The following is a 21,194-nucleotide window of genomic DNA, read 5'->3' on the forward strand; positions in this document are numbered from 1 at the left end:
CAACAGTGGGGAACTGAAGTCTTCACAGTCATGCTTTTCTTTGCGGGATCTTTTCTCACAAGTAAAAGGATTAGCACATGAGGCAGTTTAGAATTGTTAGCACTGATTTACTGTTAATGATGTAAAGTGGCATAGCATTGTGGGCATGCCATCTCATCACGTCCTCCCCTTTGTCTTGTTACGTCATTATTGGGTTAAGTACTCACCCTTATTGTATCTTCTAGGAAATCTCTCATTGGTTAAAGAGATTGTGGATGAGGATCTCAGTCACGTCAATGCTGTAAATGCTGATGGGGCATCTCCGCTAATGATGGCAGCAGTTAATGGCAAACTGGACATGGTGCAACTCCTGGTTGATAAGAATGCGGATATAAACAAGCAGGACAGTGTCCATGCCTGGACCGCCCTGATGCAGGCCACCTACCATGGGTAAGACCACTGATGGCCTCCAGCATGCAGACGATTCAAGATCTGGTTGCTGCAAATGTTTTTTTCTTTACTGAAATTGGAGATTATATGAAGATTTGCTTCATAACATGATCTTTTATTTTCCATGTTGCTTTTTCATAATCTGAAGTGTAAAAAAACACACAAAAAACACAAACATAGAAAACTACCGTATTTTCCGGCGTATAAGACGACTTTTTAACCCCCGAAAATCTTCTTAAAAGTCGGGGGTCGTCTTATACGCCGGGAATCGTCTTGTACGCCGGTGTATATGGTGGGTGGGGAGGGGGAGTGATCCTGATGACGAGGGGGCGTCTCACAGGAAAGTGAGTAATCCCCATTACCTTATCCTAGCGGTGCAGCGTGGGGGTGTCAGTGCTGGGAGCGGCGGCGGCTGCTGTGTTCTGGTGCGGCGGCTCCTCTTCTGTGTGGGGCCTCTGTGCTGTGGGGTGGCGGCGGCAGCGGCGTATCTTTATCCAGTTGGGGCTCCTCCGGCATCTCCTTAGCCCTGGAGGCCCCGCCGCAACTCCATCGGGGCAATGTGGTGGCCTCCGGGAAAATGGCCGCTGCTCAGATTCAGATCTCGTGTCCCGAGATTTCGGGACGAGATCTGAATCTGAGCAGCGGCCATTTTCCCGGAGGCCACCGCATCGCACCTATTGAGCTGCCTCCGGGAAAATGGCCGCTGCATTGCACCGATGGAGTTGCGGCGGGGCCTCCAGGGCTAAGGAGATGCCGGAGGAGCCCCAACTGGATAAAGATATGCCGCCGCCACCGCCACCCCACAGCACAGAGGCCCCACACAGAAGAGGAGCCGCCGCACCAGAGCACAGCAGCCGCCGCACCAGAGCACAGCAGCCGCCGCCGCCGCCACTCCCAGCACTGAGACCCCCACGCTGCACCGCTACGATAAGGTAATGGGGGATACTCACTTTCCTGTGAGACGCCCCCTCGTTATCAGGATCACTCCCCCCCCCCCCCCAAAAGGCACATATTCACCGGCCCTATGAGACGACATAGGGTGTATAAGAAGACCCCCGACTTTTAAGAAGATTTTATATTTTAACTGGTAAAGTTGGGGGGTCGTCTTATACGCCCAGTCGTCTTATACGCCGGAAAATACGGTATTATTATTATTATTATTATTATTATTATTGTGCCATTTATTCCACCAGCTTTACATATGAAAAGGTATATACATATAATAAAAAACAAGTACAGTAATCTTAATACAAGTCACTACTGGTACAGGAGAGAGGACGCTGCCCGCGAGGGCTCACAGTCTACAAGGGATGGGTGAGGATACATGTGAGGAGGGGTATACATAATAAAGACAAGTACAATAATCTTAAACAATACAAGTCACGACTGGTACAGGAGGAGAGAGGACCCTGCCCGCGAGGGCTCACAATCTACTAGGGATGGGCGAGAATACAGTAGGAGAGGGTAGAGCTGGTCGTGCAGTGGTTTGGTGGTTACTGCAGGTTGTAGGCTTGTTGGAAGAGGTAGGTCTTCAGGTTCCTTTTGAAGGTGAGCATCAAAGAGGATTGACATTGAATTGAATAGGAAGAATCTTTTAAGCATTTTTTTAGGCGATGTTTGCAAAGTGTTTTTTCGTGCAGATCAACCCCTAAAACCCATCTGCACATAGTCTTAGAGACCGGAAAGGGAGCAGCAAGGATCATTGAGGTGATTATGATATACCGGTAGTCTGAGCCTGCTGCATGCTTTACAAAAGAATGAGATGGGAAAAAACTCTTTAAAGGGGTGTTTCCCATGAGCAAACTTCATTTTAATAAATTGATCTTGGAATAATAATAATTGCCACTATTAGATGTATTAAATGTTCCTGTGCTGAGATAATCTTATAAATGTGCCCCTGCTGTGTACTGTGTAATGGCCGTGTCTGACCGTACAGGGACATGGTCTGATCATATCACAGCTCCTGGGCAGGGGGGAACGCAAAAGAGTATACAGACATTACAGTAGGGGGATTATCTCAGCACAGGGACATTTTTAACACATCTTATTATGGAACTTATTATTCCAAGATCTAGGGATTTTAATGTACTTTGATTGTGGAACAACCCCTATAAGCACCAAACACAACTCCCATATTTCCAATCATTGTGATTGATGTGTCTGAAAGCGCTTGGTCTAAAAAGTAGGTGCAGAAAAATATCCAAAAATATCCAAAAATTGCTTTTCTGTTTCTATTAATTTATGTTGTTCAAGTTTTTTCTAAACTGAAACTTTGTGATGTGTATGGGCAGAACATAGAAACTGCTGTTGGGTACTGTTCCTTTAAGCATTTTATTTCTCGATTGGTTCCATGGAGACATCATTGACATTTCCCTATAATGGTACTAACAGGAAGCGGCTTTTCTGCAATTTAATATCCAAAAATTACATTTTTGGAAAATCTCTAATGAATTCAAGTTACCGTATATACTCGTTTATAAGCCGACCAGAGTATAAGTCGAGGCACCTAATTTTGCCACGAATAACTGGGAAAGCTTACTGACTCGAGTATAAGCCAGGTATGCATTGTCCCCTCATTCCTATCCTGGTATGCATGGCCACCATGAGAAAAGCATTAAAAAACAAAAACATCCTACTTGCCTTCCCTGCGCACCCTCGCAGCATCTTGTTCCGGTGCCCCCAACTCCTAGGATCCGAGCGATCACATGTCCCTGCTCATTAAGGTAATGAATATTCGCCTCTCTCCATGCCTATGGGAGTGGAGAGGTGAATATTCATAACTCTTTATAGCTAGCACCCATGATAGCCTGGCAGCTGCTGGAAGACACTGAGTGCGCTATAAGAGAAACTAATATTCAGTGCAGTGAAAATTCATTTTTAGCAGCGGGCACAACAAAAAATGTGCTGAAAAACTCGGCTCATACACGAGTATATACGGTAATTGCAACACAATAATTGTAGTCTTTTAATTATTTTTTTTATCATCCTAGAAACAAGGAAATTGTGATATACCTGTTAAATCAAGGAGCCGATGTGAACCTGCGTGCAAAAAACGGCTACACAGCGTTTGACTTAGTGATGCTACTAAATGACCCAGGTTAGGAGATTTTTTTTTTTAAACAATACATTTTTCTTGAAGATTTTAGGTGTATATATAACAGATATAATGTATGATGTAAAACAGTAATGCAAACATAAATGAAGGATCGATAAGGGGAAAGAGCATGTGGCATGGAGAGGTGTAGAAGGAGAGAGGAGACCTATCAAGCATATAGGCTGAAAGTATTTCGTGGACAATCGGGGGCGCTAACTGCCTTTAAGAGAGAGAGTGGCAAAAGGGGTGTGCAGTTGGTGTATTCCGCCCAGTTGGTGTATTCTGTGTATTTCATTAATCATATATCAGGGAAGACGTCTTTTCACTTCAACTAGGTCTAATCCTGAGTTTTTCCATGAAGAGGTTATGGTTTGCTTAATTGACAAAAATATAAACAAGATTAGGGCTTGAAAGTGTTTGGGGATGTTAGGAATTTATTGAGCAGGGCCCCCCAGGGTTCTATTTTAATGTTAAGGTCGGTAACCCTGATCCTGAGCCTGCTAACTATGAGGGGTAACCACCATATTTGGTACATGTGGCCAATGTATAGCCTCTGAAGCAATTGGAAGAATGGTTGGGGACTACTTTTGCTACCCTGGCTGGGGTTAGATACCATCTTGTTAAAGGGAACCTGTCACCCCCCCCCCCCCCCCCAGTCGTTTCAAACTAAAAGAGCCACCTTGTGCAGCAGTAATGCTGCATTCTGACAAGGTGGCTCTTTTAGTTCTGGGTGCTGTAACTAGAGAAATAATCAGTTTTATAATTTGTCTGAAATACCTGGTCTTTAGTCAAGGAGGCAGGCCTTTCCCCCCTGCTTTAGACGCCACACAGCCGTCACTCACATCTTCTTGGCGCCGGGCGCCGCCTCCTCCTCACCGCTGTTTTGAAAATAGCCGGCGCCTGCGCTCTTATCCCCTGCCTGGTGCAGGCGCAGTGAGCGCTGCCCGTCTTTCCTCATATGCAGCCCAGCTGACTGCGCCTGCGCCGCCGCCCTGCTTGTGATTCCCAGCCCCCCCTATTCACATTGTGGGGCTGGGATTCACAGGCAGGGCAGCCGCGCAGTCAGCTGGGCTGCATATTAGGAAAGACGGCCAGCGCTCACTGCGCCTGCACCAGGCAGGGGATAAGAGCGCAGGCGCTGGCTATTTTCAAAACAGTGGTGAGGAGGAGGCGGCGCCCGGCGCCAAGAAGATGTGAGTGACCGCTGTGTGGCGTCTAAAGCAGGGGGGAAAGGCCTGCCTCCTTGACTGAAGACCAGGTATTTCAGACAAATTATAAAACTGATTATTCTCTAGTTACAGCACCCAGAACTAAAAGAGCCACCTTGTCAGAATGCAGCATTACTGCTGCACAAGGTGGCTCTTTTAGTTTGAAACGACTGGGGGGGTGACAGGTTCCCTTTAAGGGTATGTGCACACGCTGTGGATTTTGCTGCGGATCCGCAGCGGATTTGATGCTGCGGATCCGCAGCAGTTTTCCCTAAGTTTACAGTACCATGTAAACCTATGGGAAAAAAAAACCGCTGTGCACATGCTGCGGAAAAATCCGCGCGGAAACGCGGCGGATTATTTTCCGCAGCATGTCAATTCTTTGTGCGGATTCCGCAGCGGTTTTACACCTGCACCAATAGGAAACTGCAGTTGTAAAACCGCAGTGGAATCTGCAGAAGAAACCGCTATAAAATCCGCAGTGAAAACCGCAGTGGTTTTGCACTGCGGATTTTGCAAATCCGCTGCGGAAAAATCCGCAGCAGAATCCGCAGCAGAATCCGCAGCGTGTGCACATACCCTAATACCTTGTAATTTGTTTCTAACATCAAAGTGTTTAGCCTTCCGCTGGTGGAGGAGGTCCAAATCTGGGCTCATTCTGAGATGGTTCTAATGTCAGATTCCCAACGGCAGGAGTAGGTTAAACTGCGTCTATGTTGCTTTATTTATATGGGAGTATAAAAGTCAGATGGGACCTGGGGCATGTGGATTTTGACGCGGCATCTTTGCTCGAAAGGTGTGATCACATAGGGTGGGTTGGAGCCTACAAAGTTTGCAAACATTTGAGGTAATTTCGCAGAAGAGGGAGTCTATATCAGCTGCTAATTTAACACCTAGATAGCCTAGGTGGTTAATGGACCATTCAAAGGGGAAGTCTAGTTTTAAGCTGTGAAACTGTGGAGGCTGGAAGAGAGAGATTCATAGCTTGGGATTTTGATTGGTTGATCTGTTAATCAGAGAGTTGTTCAATATTTTGCAGGAATTGAAGCCAAGCAGTCAGAGGTTTGAGTGGTGGAAAGGAGAAACAGAACATTGTCTGTGAACATGAAGAGTTTGTGAGGGATTCCACCATTTCTATACACTGGGTGTGTGAGCTGTGGTGTAGGCTAATTGCTAGGGGCTGAATCTCAAGTAGAAAAAGTAGCGAAGATAAGGGGTACCCTTGACGTGTGTCTGTTTTGATAGCGAGGGATGGTTGTATTGGGCATACACCCATCAGAGAAATTGGTCAGCGAAGTTCCATTTCCACAACACCGCGAATAAGTAGTCCCATGAGATCCAGTGGAAGGCCTTTTAATATCAAGTGATAAAAGCATGCCTTTCACATTTTGTTGCTTGCAGTGATGCAGATGAGAAACCCTTCGTATATTTTCGTTCACTTGCCTATGGGGTACAAAGCCAACTTGATCTTTATGTACAGTCATGACCAAAAGTGTTGGCTTACCTTGAAATTGTTCAAGAAAATGAAGTATTCCTCACAGAAAATTATTGTAATTACCCAGGTTTTGTTATGCACATGTTTATTTACTTTGTGTGTGTTGGAATATCAAAAAAAAAAAGGGAGGGAAAAAAAGGCAAATTGGACATAATTTCACACAAAGCCAAAAATGGGCCAGACAAAATTGTTGACGCCCTCAAGTTAATATTTGGTTGCACACCCTTTGGCATAAATAACTTCAATCAATTGCTTCCTGTAACCATCAACGGGCTTCTTACATCTCTCAAATTGAATTTTGCATCACTCTTGTTTTGCAAACTGATGCACCCTGAGCCTTCAGGATGGCTTGATTTCTTTGGAACTTGATTGGGGATGCCTAGGCACCATCCAAACTATCCTGCGTTGCAACCTTTCAATAATTTTTCTCTGCCATCCACATCCAGAGAGATTAGGTACAGTGCCATGGGTTGTAAACTTCTTGATTATGTTGCACCATGGGCAAAGGAACATCAAGATCTCTGGAGAAGGACTTGTAACCTTGACATTGTTGATATTGTTCAACAATTTTGGTTCTCAAGTCCTCAGACAGTTCTTTTCTCCTCTTTCTGTTCTCTTTGCTTACTGTGGCACACACAGATACACAATGCAAAGATTGAGTCAACTTCTTCTCTTTTTATCTGGTTTCAGGTATAATTTTCACATTGCTCACACCTGTTACTTGCCACAGGTGTGTTTGAACGAGCATCACATGCTTGAAACAAAGTTGTTTATCCACAATTTTGGAAAAATTCCAAAGACATACTGATAGGGAATTTAGATTGTGAGCCCCATTGGGGACAGTGATGATAATGTGTGCAAACTGTAAAGCGCTGCGGAATATGTTAGCGCTATATAAAAATAAAGATTATTATTATTAAAAATGCCAACAATTTTGTCTAGACCATTTTTGGGGTGTAGTGTGAAATTATGTCCAATCTGCCTTTTTCCTTTGTTTTTGGGGGTTTATTTACTTTGAGTGCATTGGAACACCATGTGTATAACAAAACATGTGTAATTACAATAATTTTCTTGGAGACATACTTCATTTTCTGGAACAATTTCAAGGGTGCCAACCCAGAGTTCAGCGATTTGAGCTAGAATTTTTTTAAAGATTTTGAGGTCTATGTTAATTAAAGATTTGGGTCTGTAGTTTGACCATATTGTTTTGTCACAGTTTGGTTTGGGAATCATGGATATAGTTGCTGCTAAAGAGGCTGCTTCTGGCTTTTTTCTGTCTCTCAGGGAGTTGAAATAACTATTGAGATGGGGGATAAGAATGGGTGCATACTTTCTGTAGTTAAAGGCTGTCAAACCGTGAGGGCAAGGTTTTTTATTTAGGTTTAATTGACTGATAGCTGTCTCTATTATGGTAGGGTATATGATTTAGGAGACTAATCAAGGAGGGCTGGAAGAGGAATAGTGTAGAGGAGATATCTATCATTTGCAGGTTACTAGGGGTAGGTTTGTTGTACAATTGTTCAAGCTGCTGTCGAAACAGACTGGTGGTTTGTTGTGGGTTAGATGCGAGAGCAGTGTTGGTGCATAGTCGTATCGGGTGTGTAGTACCCGGAGACATTTTAGGCGACAAGCGCAATCGGAGTTGCATTATTATTGAGGGCATAGAAGTGCTGCTGAGACCAACGAAGAGCTCAATCTGCATTTTCAGAAAAGTAAAGGTCTAGTTCGGTGCGCAGGTGTGTAAGGTCCCAATATGATGAAGGGGAGAGCGAGCTCTTCATCTGGGACTCTAATAATCACGCCCTGCTCTCTAGATTTGCCTTTCTAGCAATTCTTTTTTTCTTGCGAGCAGCTTCTTGCATACAATAACACCTTAGAACTTCATGTGCCTACCTAAGGGAAATTGGTGAAGACTGCTAGTTCAAAGAGCGTAACCATCAAGGTGGTTACTGAGACTTTGGGAGATTTCTGGGTAGTAAAGCAGGGAGCAATTCCCAGCCCTGTTAAATGAGCGTGGTCGTGGATGCAGAGAGAAACAGGTCAGCTGGATTGGAGTGTGGTTTGAGCATGGGATGGTGAGGATAGAAAGGTTTGTTATATTGGGTATTAGCAGTTGATGGGCAAATACATGAAGAATTCTAGTGAAAACTAAGTGGCGAAAAGAAAATGGGTGTAGTCTTTGACTGTAGAATGCAGTTATCTTTGTAAGTTTACCCAGTGATGAAGAGAAAGGTGCTAACGAAGGGAGACTGTCTACAGAAGGCGGGAATGATAGGGGGCCTGGAAGCTGGGGCTCAGTAGACAAGTTTGGGGTCAAGTCACCACAACACAGAGCCTTGAGCATGTTCTGAAATGAGATCCAAATAGACAGGAAAGAAAGGCAGACTGGTGAGCGTTCGGGGCTTAGTAAGTAACAATAGTCACCAGTTCATCCAAAGTGGTGTCCCTTACCAGTAAATAATGGCTATCCTTGTCAGTAACTTGTGATATGAAGACAAGACAGGTTAGTTTTCTTTGAAGCATTAGTGGTGTAGAAAAGTGAGTGAGAGGGTGGAGTAAATTTGGAGTGTGATGTTATGGAGAAATGTCTCTTGACAACAAATCACATCTGGTTGTAGGGATCTGTAGTAACGGAACACTTTAGTGCATGTTTGAGGGGGTTAAGGACCCGCACATTGTGGGACAAAATAAGTAATGGCATGGTATTGGTGGTAGTGGCTCGTACAGTGAGACTTTATATGTGGGGTGTAGTTCACATTTGTGGTACTTTTCGGGTAAGGCAGTTTGTTTCACCTCATCTCGGGCAGGCAAAAAGGTTGAGAGCTAGACACGAAAAAATTGAACAAGGGGTTACAGCGTGAAGGGGGGAAGGTGAGGAGGCATGGTGAGTAGCGGAAATAGCTGATCAGTGTGCCAAGCAGTAGTGTGTAGTAAAACTGAAGGGGCATGACTGTTTTTTGGAAAAAGCAATGCAGTGAGAATAATGGTAGCTGTGGGGAGAGTTTGAGGGGGTGTGGACAGGCTGGGTTAGCTGTAGGGTTATAATCTAGTGAAAGCGCAAAGACGTGAGCTTGACTATCTGTATGGACGGCACTTATGGTTCTAGAGAATAACTGGGTGGTAGTATGATCTCAGACTCTAGAAGCAAGAGATGTTTGGCGGGGTGGCAGGGAAGTGAGCTCTTCCAGGGGGAAACTAGCTCTTTGAACATTTGGTACAAAGTGTAACAGTAGGTTGAAATGAGCCCAATAGTGGTTCTACAAGTGTAATAAGGGTAACTTTATAACTAAGGGCTTTAGGTGACATAGTAAAAGCAAATGTTACAAGGAAATAGTGGTCATAGATATAAAAGTAATCCGAAAGGCATAACAAGTGTCTCCAAAAGTTGGTAACTCAGTAGCCTAAAGTTCAAGGTGGAATGTACAGGTCACTAGGCCTGGAGTGACTATACATGTAATGTTGTGGGGGAGTTGAGGCAGGAGACTGAGTAATCTTGCTCCAGGAGACATAGTTTAGTAAGACAGCGATTGGTGCCTTCAGGAGAGAGGACTGTATGAACCAGTTCCAGTTGGGTGAAAAGCAGCTTGAACCGGAATCCCCAGCAGTACTTAATGTTTTTGGAGCGGAGGATTTCCAGGTATGGTTTCATTTCAATGGTTCTGGGGGCCAGATCTGGAAACCGTTCATAGGAATGGCCTTGGCACTTCAGGCTTGTGGAGTTCCATGCGGCCATTAGGAGTTGCTTTTTTGTCTTGTAGAAATGAATCTTGAGGATAATGCCTCGGGGGGTGGGCCATCCAGTTTACGCTTACTTCTTGCTCTGTAGGAATTCCTGATGATAATTCTTGGAAGAGTGCTGTTGTGTTAGATTGGAAGTCTGTTATTGTTTCAGGCAGTCCCCTGATGTGGCTGTTTCTTTTGCTTAGATAAACTAATAGAGAGGGCACAGCCACAAATTTAGTAAATGGATCCACACGTCACATTATGCAAAATAATACATGAAAAGTATGTGAAGAAAAAGAGCAAAATTCAATGACCTTTATCACCTAATATATATACAAAATATTTTATTAAACAACAAGCCAAACCCCAAATATGTTAAAAACAGATAAAAAGCATAACACAATGCACTATAATCCCAGAATCTAACAAAAATTAAGTTATAGGTCTGATCCTAGATCAGGTCAGAACAATGTATACAAGGCATGGGGAAGTACCTACAGGTTCTTCTCACAAAATTAGAATATCATCAAAAAGTTAATTTATTTCAGTTCTTCAATAGAAAAAGTGAAACTCGAATATTTTATAGAGTCATTACAAACAGAGTGATGTATTTCAAGTGTTTATTTCTGCTAATGTTGATGATTATGGGTTACAGCCAATGAAAACCCAAAAGTCATTATCTCAGTAAATTAGAATAATTAACAAAATCATTTTTCAAGCTGGTGTTATAAAGGATTCTAATTTGCGGAGATAATGACTTTTCGGCTTTCATTGTCTGTAAGTCATAATCATCAACACTAACTGAAATAAACACTTGAAATAGATCACTCTGTTTGTAATGACTCTGTATAATATGAGTTTCACGTTTTGTATTGAATAACTGAAATAAATTAACTTTTTGATGATATTCTAATTTTGTGAGAAGCTCCTGTATGCCAGCTAGGTAGGTTTGGTGGAGATAGCCAAGATATAAACAGGGCTATAGGCACAGTTGTCAGGGTAGTCTGACTATATATAGGCAATAAGGAAAATACCTCTATAAAGTGCATAAAAACCATTAAATGCAGATGCAAAACCATCAAATATGCTATGTCAAAAGGTGCGAGACATATTGATCTCAAGATGCCGGGAAAGGTCCCAGAATCCCAGCGCCTGCGCACTGCAGTACTTTACACTGCCCTCAACAGGGCAGACAAAGTACGCCTGCACAGGAGCCGCGACAGGAAGCAAGGAAGAGGATGACATCGCATGAAGATGGGAGGCTCTGGACCGCGACGCCCATCGTACTGGACCGCCCCTGGGTGAGTATAATATAACTTGTTTTTTCTCATCTTTCAGGTTACATCTGGGGCTTATCTACAGCATTACAGAATGCTGTAGATAAGCCCCTGATGGCATTGGCCGAAGCTTATATACAAAAAAGTAGGTGACAGGTTCCCTTTAACACAAACTGTGCCAGGAGGTCCCAGATCCCAACAATGTCAATGGGCAGCAGTCTGAATTGCAGAGAGAGACTGAACGGCTCCTATTGTATTATAGTACAGAGGGGATCTGCTTGGAGGTCTACAGCGACCACAGTCTTCGCCCCTGTTGGATTCTCCGTTGCTGAGGGACAGGGGGCAGAAAACTTCAGGTGAGACCTGGCCAGGGCCTGCACAGAGTCTTCTGAAGGCAAGAGGTTCCCAGCACAGGTAATGGATGTTTCTCTTATTTTGCTGTGCTGCCAGAGGAGGAAGGATAGCTTGCTGGTGGTGCCCAGCAAGGGCTGTGCAGACCCCGACATGCAGGTACTCACCCCACCAAGCTCAGACTTGCAGGGAGATCTATCCCTCAGGAACTCCCACTCCACCAACATCCTGGGCTTCCAATCCCGGCCCCACAGCAGGTGGAAACAGATGATGCAGGGTCCAAGATGGAGAAATTCCCCCAATAAAGGTCACGACTTCAAGCCTCCCAGTAGGCCTCAACACAGAGCAGAACCTCTGTCACACAGGCGTGAGCAAAAGTGGGCTCAAACGGGCCCAACAATAACACTGGGTGAGAGGAAGTGTTCTGGGCCACTGATGGACGTCTATACCTTTAGATTAGCAGGGATTACCGTATGTTTCTTGGGCTCAGAGCTCATCCAGGCGCGTCTGGCTGCCCCTGAGATTTATCCTTTTGATTGGGTTAGTGATTTTGGGAAAGGGGCGTGTATGGCTAGGAAGTACAAGTTTATTTACAGTTGTGTGAAAGTGTTTGCCCCCTTCCTAATTTCCTATTCTTTTGCATGTTTGTCACACTGAAGTGTTTCAGATCACCAAACAAATGTAAATATTAGAGAAAGATAACACAAGTAAACACAAAATGTATTTTCTAAATTAAGGTCTTTGTTATTAAGGGAAAATAAATCCAAACACTTAGGGTCATGTGTGAAAAAGTGATTGCCCCCTAAAACTAATAACTGGTTGGGCCACCCTGCAGTCAAGCATTTGCGATAACTGGCAGTGAGTCTTTTTCAAGGCTCTGGAGGCATTTTGGCCCACTTGTGTTTGCAGAATTGTTGTAATTCAGTCACATTGGATGGTTTCCAAGCTTGAACTGTCTTTTTAAGGTTATGCCACAGCATCTCAATCGGATTTACATCAGACTTTGACTAGGCAACGCCAATGTCTTAAGTTGTCCTGTCATTGTCCTGCTGCAGAGCGTGTCGGCTTGAGATCACGAACAGATGGCCGGACATTCTCCTTCAGGATTTTTTGGTAGAAAGCAGAATTTATGTTTCCATTTACCACACTAGTCTTCCAGGTCCTGAAGCCGCAAAACAGCCCCAAACCATCACACTCCCACCACCATATTTTATTGTTGGTATGGTTCCTTTTCTGAAATGCTGTGTTACTTCTAGCCAGACATAATGGGACAATCCCCTTCCAAAACGTTCAACTTTAATCTAGTTAGTTCACAGAGTATTCTCCCAAAAGTCTTGGGGATCATCAAGATGTTTTCTGACAAAACTGAGACAAGCCATTATGTTCTCATTCCTCAACTGTGGTTTTGGTCTTGGAACTCTGCCATGCAGGACATTTTTGCCCAGTCTTTCTCATGGTGGAGTCATGAACACTGACCTTAACTGAGGCAAATTAGGCCTGCAGTACATTGGATTTTGTTGTGGGATCTTTTGTGACTTCTTGGATGAGTTGTCGCTCCCCTCTTGGGGGAAATTTTGTTGGCCGGCCACTCCTGGGAAGGTTCACTACTGTTCTGTGTTTTCGATACTTTTGGATAATGGCTCTCACTGTGGTTTGAGTCCCAAAGCTTTAGAAATGGCTTTATAACCCTTTCCAGACTGATAGATCTCAATTACTTTATATATAATTTGTTCCAGAATTTGTTTGGATTGTGGCATGTTGTCTAGCTTTTGAGGATATTTTTGTCTACTTCACTTTGTCAGGCAGGTCCTATTTAAGTAATTTCTTGATTGATAACAGGTGTGGCAGTAATCAGGCCTGCATGTGGCTAGAGAATTTGATCTCTGTGATATGTGATAAACCAGTTATTTTATGTTTTAAAGGGGTAGACAATCACTTCTTCACACAGGGCCCTGTAGGTTTTGATTTCTTTTCCCTTAATAATAAAGACCTTCATTTAAAAACGGCATTTTCACACAACTGTATATGGTATTCACTCTATTGTGAGGTTTTTGTATTTTGAGTTTCTGACTTTTTTTGTACACTTAACCCAGGTAGCGTAATGGTATACTCCCTGTATGAGGAGATACAGACAGGACTTTGCATCACTGCTTCTACGCTCCACCACATCAGACCATTATTACCTCAAAATCTGCATCAAAATCCGTGCAGTTTTGTACATATGTGGGTTTGGGCAGTTTTCCCAGCAGTAGCAGACTGGCCAGTTCCTCTTTGGGAGATGTACACCTTGCAGCTCTGGGCACTTTCAGATTCAATTATTTTAACCAAAGCAAAAAAAGGTAAAACAAAAATAGTGAAATGTGTCCTTGTGGTTCAAGTGTTTTTATTAAACTTTTAAACATAACAACAAACTTTATGCATTAATTTTGTATTGATATATGCTTCATCTATAGATACATATGAAGGAACATGGGGAAGGGAAGTGGTGAGATGGGGGAAGGGGGGAGAAAGGGGGAGGAAAGGTAAAAGAAATAACCGTAGTGTAGACAGACTATTATTGCTTGTAAAGATTTGTCTCCTAATCTGTCTTGTTGTCACCAGCTTCGATTTTCCTATATTAAAGGTAAACTTATATACACGTAAGGAATGCATCAACATTCCGTAACTCCACAATTAACAATTAACTTTGGTATATGGTGTTCCAAATATTCCACTTTTTTTTATATTTATGTATACAATCGTTCATTATAGCAAATTTAAGATCAAGCGCATTGTGTTTTTGTAGCCTGTCCACAACGTCATGGAGCTTTGGGGGTTCAAGTCTCTTCCAGAATGCAGCAATCAGATTTTTTGCAATCAACAGGATATGGATGATGACATGTCTTGTGGAAGGGTGGATGTCTTCCAAGTTCAATGAGAACAGTAGGCCTAGCGAAGAGAGAACAAAGTCTCTGCTAATCAGTTTGCTGATGTATTCCGAAATTTCTCTCCACAAACCCCCAAGTTTCGGGCACGACCAGAAGACATGCAACATGTCACCTTTTCCTCCACAACCTCTCCAACATAATGGGGACTCGTCCTCCCTGAAATGTGCAACTCTGGAAGGTGTGAGATACCACCTGGTTAGAATCTTGAGATGGGACTCATGCAGAGGAATCGAAATTGTTGACGCATAAGTGTAGTTAATGGCAATCTCCCACTTTTTCCTAGACACCCTAAACTGTAATTCCTTCTCCCATTTTTGTATGTACCGATTTTTCCCAAACTCACTGTCCTTATTAAAAAACCTGTATATGAATCTTGTACTCCAGAAAATCTTATGTGTAGTATTTTTGAGGAGGAGGTGGGAAATTTCTGATTTAATAGTAGCTCTACCCAATAATTTTTTTATTAAATCCTTTATTATGAAGAACTGCATGATTTCTTCCGATGGGATGTTAAATTTTTTCTTTATTTCTGAAAAGGTCTTGATCTTATTATCACAGACCAGATCACCCATCTTGTCTATACCCCCCTTTATCCAGTTTTCTGGGAAAGTGGTCCCGAAGGCAGTAGCTATTAAAGTCAATGGAAGTTTGTCTCCAGGGTTCCCCTCTGTTTTGTCCTTTTGGTTGGTCAGGGATCCCCAAGCACATACAATTGCCGATAAGATAGGATGTTTTGCTTTATGAATATTTAGATTAAATATATGTTCAAGGAGGATTCTCTTTATTGGTTTGGTATCATGAATCTGTGCCTCCAAATCTATCCATGCAGGTGTTATACCCTCCATTAACCAAAATTGGCTCTGTTTGATTAAATTTGTTAAGTAATAGGCATGTATGTTTGGGACTCCCATTCCTCCACTGGACTTACTTTTGTGCATTATGTCCCTGGAGACTCTAGCTCTCTTCCCCTTCCAGATGTATTCAAAGATTTTTTTTATTGCAGTCTCTGAAGAAGGTTGCTGGAAAGTTCAAGGGTAAAGTTCTGAATAAATATAACAGCTTAGGTAGAATTATTGTTTTGATTGCCAAAACTTTTCCGAACCAAGATAATCCCACATTTTCCCATGCCAGTAGATCCTTTGTAATAGTGGACAATAATGATCTGCAATTCGCGCTGACAGTATCTGCCATATTCCTCCTAAATGCAACCCCCAAGTAGCTGATTTCCTCCCTCTCCCAGCAGAAGTCCGATACCTTCTTAACAGACTCTATCAAATCGTCAGTCATGTGGAACTGCAAAATTTTAGATTTATGATTGTTGATTTTAAAGTCAGAAATCAGGGAAAATTCTCTGAGAGTTTCCATTAAAGCTTTGGTAGAGTTAAGTGGGATTGTGAGAGTCAACAACATGTCGTCTGCAAACAGACTAATCTTGAACTGTCTGAGTGTGGATTCAATTCCCGAGATATTAATATTTTGTCTCTGCCTCCGCCAAAGGCTCAATTGCCAGTGCAAAGAGCAGGGGTGACAATGGGCATCCCTGTCTCGTACCGTTTCCTATCTCAAAAGGCCTGGAGAGGCTATTGTTAATGTAGACTTTAGCACTTGGGCTGGAGTAGAGGGAAAAGACCGAATCCACCCATGAGTTATCAAAGCCAAATTTCAGAAGGACTCTTTTTAGATAAGACCAATTAATTCGGTCGAAAGCCTTCTCAGCATCCAAGGCTACCAGTATTGACGGGGTATGAGTGGAGTTAATTTTATGAATAATATTTATAAGCCTTCTAGTCCCATCGGATGTTTGCCTGTCTTTTATGAAACCTGTTTGGTCACTGTTGATTAACTTGGGGAGTATAACTCTCAACCTTGTGGCCATGATTTTGGAGTAAATCTTGATATCCGTGTTGATGAGAGATATTGGCCTGAAATTTCCGACCTCCTCCGCATCACTCTGAGACTTCGGGATCATTATAAGAGTAGCTTCTAGCATCTCCCCTGGGAACTGTCCGGATTGTGAAGCCCGATTAAAGACTCTAGTTAAACATGGGACAAGAGCTTCCGTAAATTTCTGATAATACTCATTAATCAGACCATCCGGGCCTGGGGATTTCTGGGATTTTAATGATTTGATTGTTTCCCTAATCTCTGATTCATTAAAGGGTTGGTTAAGAGTGAGCAAGTCTGTTTTGTCAATTTGATGGAGACTTAATCTGTCCAGGAATTCTATTGTTTGTTGGGTTCTTGTTGGAAAATCTGACTTTATATTGTACAATTCCCTATAAAAATTAGCAAATTCCTCTGCAATATCCTGCGGATGGTATTTTATGTCCCCATTGGGAGTTCTGATTTTGAGCACCCTGTTTTTTATTCTTTCTTTCTTCATTTTTGCCATCATGAATTTAGTGGGCCTATTCGTTTCAGCATATGTTTTAAATTTAAATTTATTTGAAATTTTTTCAAAGTCTTCCATGATCACCCCATTCAAATCCTGTTTTAATCTAAGAGTGTCAGTGTATATCTGTTGGGAGTTGGGGTCTTTGTTATTGATAAGGGTTTCATTTGTCCTAATCTGTGTCTGAATGGTTTTAATCCTTTCCCTCCTCTTTGAATTATTTTGTGCTGTCAGTTGGATCATCTTTCCCCTCACCACCGCTTTGTGGGCGCACCATATTGTAAGAGGGCTCATTCCCTCAGTTTCGTTCTCCTTAAAGTATAATTTCAGAGAGGACTCAATCTCTTTTCCGCACTCTGGCGTGTTCAACAAATAATTGCTGCACTTCCAAAGAGCGCTGTTTTTGAAAATAGGTCCAACCACAACTTCTGTTATGATGGGAGAATGATCTGAGAACGTCTTGTCTATAATGACTGATTTTTTTATGTTGGTGAGGGAGAAGATGTCTGTGAGAAAAAGGTCTATCCTTGATGAGGTTTTGTGAACAGAGGAGAAATGTGTGTATTCTTTTGATGATGCATTCAGACATCTAAACATGTCGTATAATTCATTGTTTAATAGCCAATTTCCTAGGTCTCCAGATAGGTGTCTAGTCAGTGATGAAGAGTCTATTTTACTATCAGGCACCATATTGAAGTCTCCCATTATGTATAATTTCCCTTTTCTATTTTTTTGAATTTTTTTGGCAATCTTATTAAGGAAGTTCATTTGCTTTTTATTAGGGCCGTATATATTGACAATCGTGCACGTAGTTGAATTTAACTCGCAAACCAAAATGTGATATCTACCCCCTGGGTCAGTGTGTTCCTCAATGAATTTGAAGGGGACTGTGTTTTTTATTAAGGTGATCACCCCTGCCTTTTTCTTTGAGGCTGACGACTTGAACGAGTGTGCAAAGTCTCTGCTGGAGAGGTGTGGATAGTTATCATTCTGAAATTTCATCTCCTGTAAACATGCGACATCAACCTGAAGCTGTTTCAATTCCCTCAAAAGCGTATATCTCTTCCAGGGACTGTTAAGCCCCCTGACGTTGTAGGACGCGAACCTGATCATTACCGTGTGGAGATGTAAAACCTATTGGAACACTTAAACTTAGAACAAAGAAGTTAGTGAACAAGAAATTGAACAAAATAATACAATACGATCAACTGTAATATATTAACTCTAACTGTTCAGTTTCAGATCTAGATCCGAATAGGGATCTTGACCTATGGGGAAAGTTCGTGTGTGTTTCAACTCTCCCATTTCTCCCATTTCTTGTATGGGGACTAAATTTATTCAACAGCTTTCTTCTTTAGAAAATAAAGTCCCGGGGAAGAAGGACAAAAAGAATCACACTGCCTAACATGAACGCAAATTTTCAAACATTAGATGTAAAGAATGATCTTCCCTCCTCAACAGAATTAAGCACTATGAGTTTTTCTTTATGATAAAACAGGAGCTTGGTCGGGAAACCCCACTTATATCTGATGTGTTTCTCCCTTAGGATATCCGTGATAGGTTTGAAGGACCTGCGCAGGTCCAATGTGTGCTTAGATAAATCTGTGTAGATTTTAAGCTGATGGTAAGGATCTGGTAGTGCGCCATTGTCTGACGTAGTTCTGAATTTTTTCTTTGGTACTAAAGAAGTGAAGCCTCATAATTGTATCCCTAGGCTTATCGACATGAATTCCCTTTGGCTTAGGGAGCCTGTGAATCCTGTCAATACATAGATCCATGTTGGTAGCCTTTGGAAGAGTCTTCTTAAAGACAGTCTTAACGAAGTCCGCCAAATCCTCCTGCTTGACCTCCTCTGGAATACCCCTGATCTTGATGTTGTTATGGCGGCTTCTGTCCTCTATATCCGCCACTTTGGATCTGAGCTCATTGATTTCCTGCTTAAGGATAGTGTTCTGAGAAGCTAAAGCGTCAGTCTTTTGCGTTAGTTCTTCAATCTTTTTTTCATTTATCTCTAGTTTTTGTACTATTCCTGCACATACTTCCTCAATTTTGGTATTATATTTTGTAAATCCTTCCTCCATTTTGGTATCTATCAGAGTGATAACCTTCTGAAAAAATTCCTCCTCAGGGGTCTTTTTTACCCTTATTTGTTCTAGATCGGAACGCTCTCTTTTGAGTTTAGGATCAAATTCTTCGGATGACCTATGGTCTGGGGCACCCCTTTTAGCAGAAATGGATGAGTCCATTGCTGGTTCCTCTGATGAGTCTTTTTCAGTTAATGAGAGAGGGTCTTTGTTTATTGTGTCAGGTTTAGTTTTTCCACTAGAACGTTGTGCAGGGATAATCCTTTGGGGAAGCATTATTGATGGTTTGATAACTTTAGCTGTGTTCCCCTTTTGAGGTGATGTGGATTTGACAGGACTTAGTAAATTAGAAATATCTACGTAAGATTTAGATGCTAATTTCCTGGATGAGCTCATTGGTGCAGTTTGTTGGTATAATCACTTTATTTAGGATTCTATGGGAGTATCTATGCTGACTCCTGATACTTGTCTCAGAATGGGTTAATAATTGAACTTGAGCTAGGACTCAGTCTCTGTGTCTCAGTACGATGTTACAGCTTTGGCTCCTATCCCTCTGTAGTAATAAAGCTCTTCCCTTTTCCCGTTTCTCTTCTCCTTTTAATATGGGGAATTAACCCTTACTCAACTGCTGTTCTTCTGCCCGGGAGTTATAGGAAAGAATGAAATTCCCCAGATCCACTGCCCTGGCTCCTGCTGTGATTCTACTTGATCTGCTAGTGGGGAGCACTGATGCTTAATAATTAAGTGGTGACCCCTAATGGGTTAATAACCTGGATGAATCCAGTGATGCTAAATGTATTATCCCTTTATGGGGGTTTATGACAGATACCCGCTGACTAAAGAGGTATAGAATGAGTTAATTAGCTGCAGGTTCCGGCTCAATGCTGTGCCTATGTCTGATAAACTTGCATTCCACAGGCGCCGCTCACAATCAGAGGTTCAGACCCAAAATGAGGGTTAATCCCAATCCCCCTAGCAGTCCTAGGACTATACCCCTGGTATCAGCAGGGTTTATGATTTGTGTGACAGTTGTTCCACAGCTTAGCTCTCGCTACAGTTCGGGCAGTATGATAGGCTCGTTGTTGACTATGTGGGACTTTGAGGTCTGCTTACCTCCGGGCCGATAGGTGTGAGATGCTCCAGAGTCGTTGGGCACCTGTCAGCTGTGTCCTCCCTCCAACTGCGGGTCACTGTCGGTTTTCGGTCGCTCCTCAGCGGTATCAGGTATCAGGTAAAGCCAACACTGCAGGCGATGAGCTGCAGACGATGAGCTGCTTGGGCCACTGTGTTAATATGGAGGAGATGCGTGGTCAAGATGGCGGCTCCAGACTCCCTCAGGCTGACAGAGAAGGGCCGGTAGGAGTAAACACCTCTGTGCTTCAGCCAGAGGTCCGTCCCTGGTCTTAAATGAAAGCCTATGTATAAAGGCTGCTTGATATCTTCAATAAAAGCGTTTTAGTCCCAATATAAAGCTTTTTAGTCGCTTTTGAAGGGAAATCTGAGAGAGCTCCAAGCTCCTGCTTCTTTACATGGCAAGAGCTAGGCCACGCCCCGAAATGTGTCCTTGTTTCCTTTCAAGACTTCATATTTTCTTCCTGGCTTTAGTTACCTTCTAGCTTAGCCTAAAAAGATACTAAAGTGTACAAACCCACCCAATGTAATCCTGGCATTACCAGAATTTTACTTTTATATATTGATCTGGATCTACAAAGCTATAGTGTTTTCCTCAAAGAGCTGTAAATAGGACCAATGTCAGAGCAGAAACATCCTCGGCTGTGATCATTGGCATCCGAGTTATGGGGACGTCTTGGGAGAATGCGGTCAGGCGAATTATTCGCAGCTTTACAACTGTGCATTTAATGCTGTACAAGTGATCACACATTTGGATTGCCACTTTTAATTATAGAACTTTTTTTCGACTGTTCATATTGGAATAATACCCAATTACATAAAGAACTCAAATTGTAGTCACTGTAGCCTACCAGTTGGGGGCAGCATTTCACAGGCCTGCACTTCAGATGTCCTACTATAGGCCATATTGGACTCCTACATCAGTAGGTCTGCATAGTCCATTCCTAGAAGTAATGTCTGACTGTAGGGGTGAATGTAGTCTATCTAGAGAGCATTGTCGTGCCCAGCTGAACAGTTGGCATCCTGCTCTGGGCTGTGGAAAGCTGGATTTGGTTACACTTCCAGATATAGAAGTATGGCCAG

At 42.7% G+C, this 21,194-nt stretch overlaps 1 protein-coding gene across 1 annotated transcript in view; it reads left to right on the forward strand.

The window, feature by feature from the left end:
- Nucleotides 1-21,194, forward strand: part of ANKS6 (ankyrin repeat and sterile alpha motif domain containing 6) — an 88,959-nt gene that overhangs the window by 14,033 nt on the left and 53,732 nt on the right. Inside the window, exons 4-5 of the mRNA XM_077269616.1 lie at nucleotides 225-429; nucleotides 3,420-3,526. Of these exons, the coding sequence (XP_077125731.1) occupies nucleotides 225-429; nucleotides 3,420-3,526 (312 nt within the window). The remainder of the gene's footprint in view (nucleotides 1-224; nucleotides 430-3,419; nucleotides 3,527-21,194) is intronic.

Source organism: Ranitomeya variabilis, chromosome 6 (genome assembly GCF_051348905.1).
Source record: "Ranitomeya variabilis isolate aRanVar5 chromosome 6, aRanVar5.hap1, whole genome shotgun sequence".
In the NCBI taxonomy this organism is placed as follows: Eukaryota; Metazoa; Chordata; class Amphibia; order Anura; family Dendrobatidae; genus Ranitomeya; species Ranitomeya variabilis.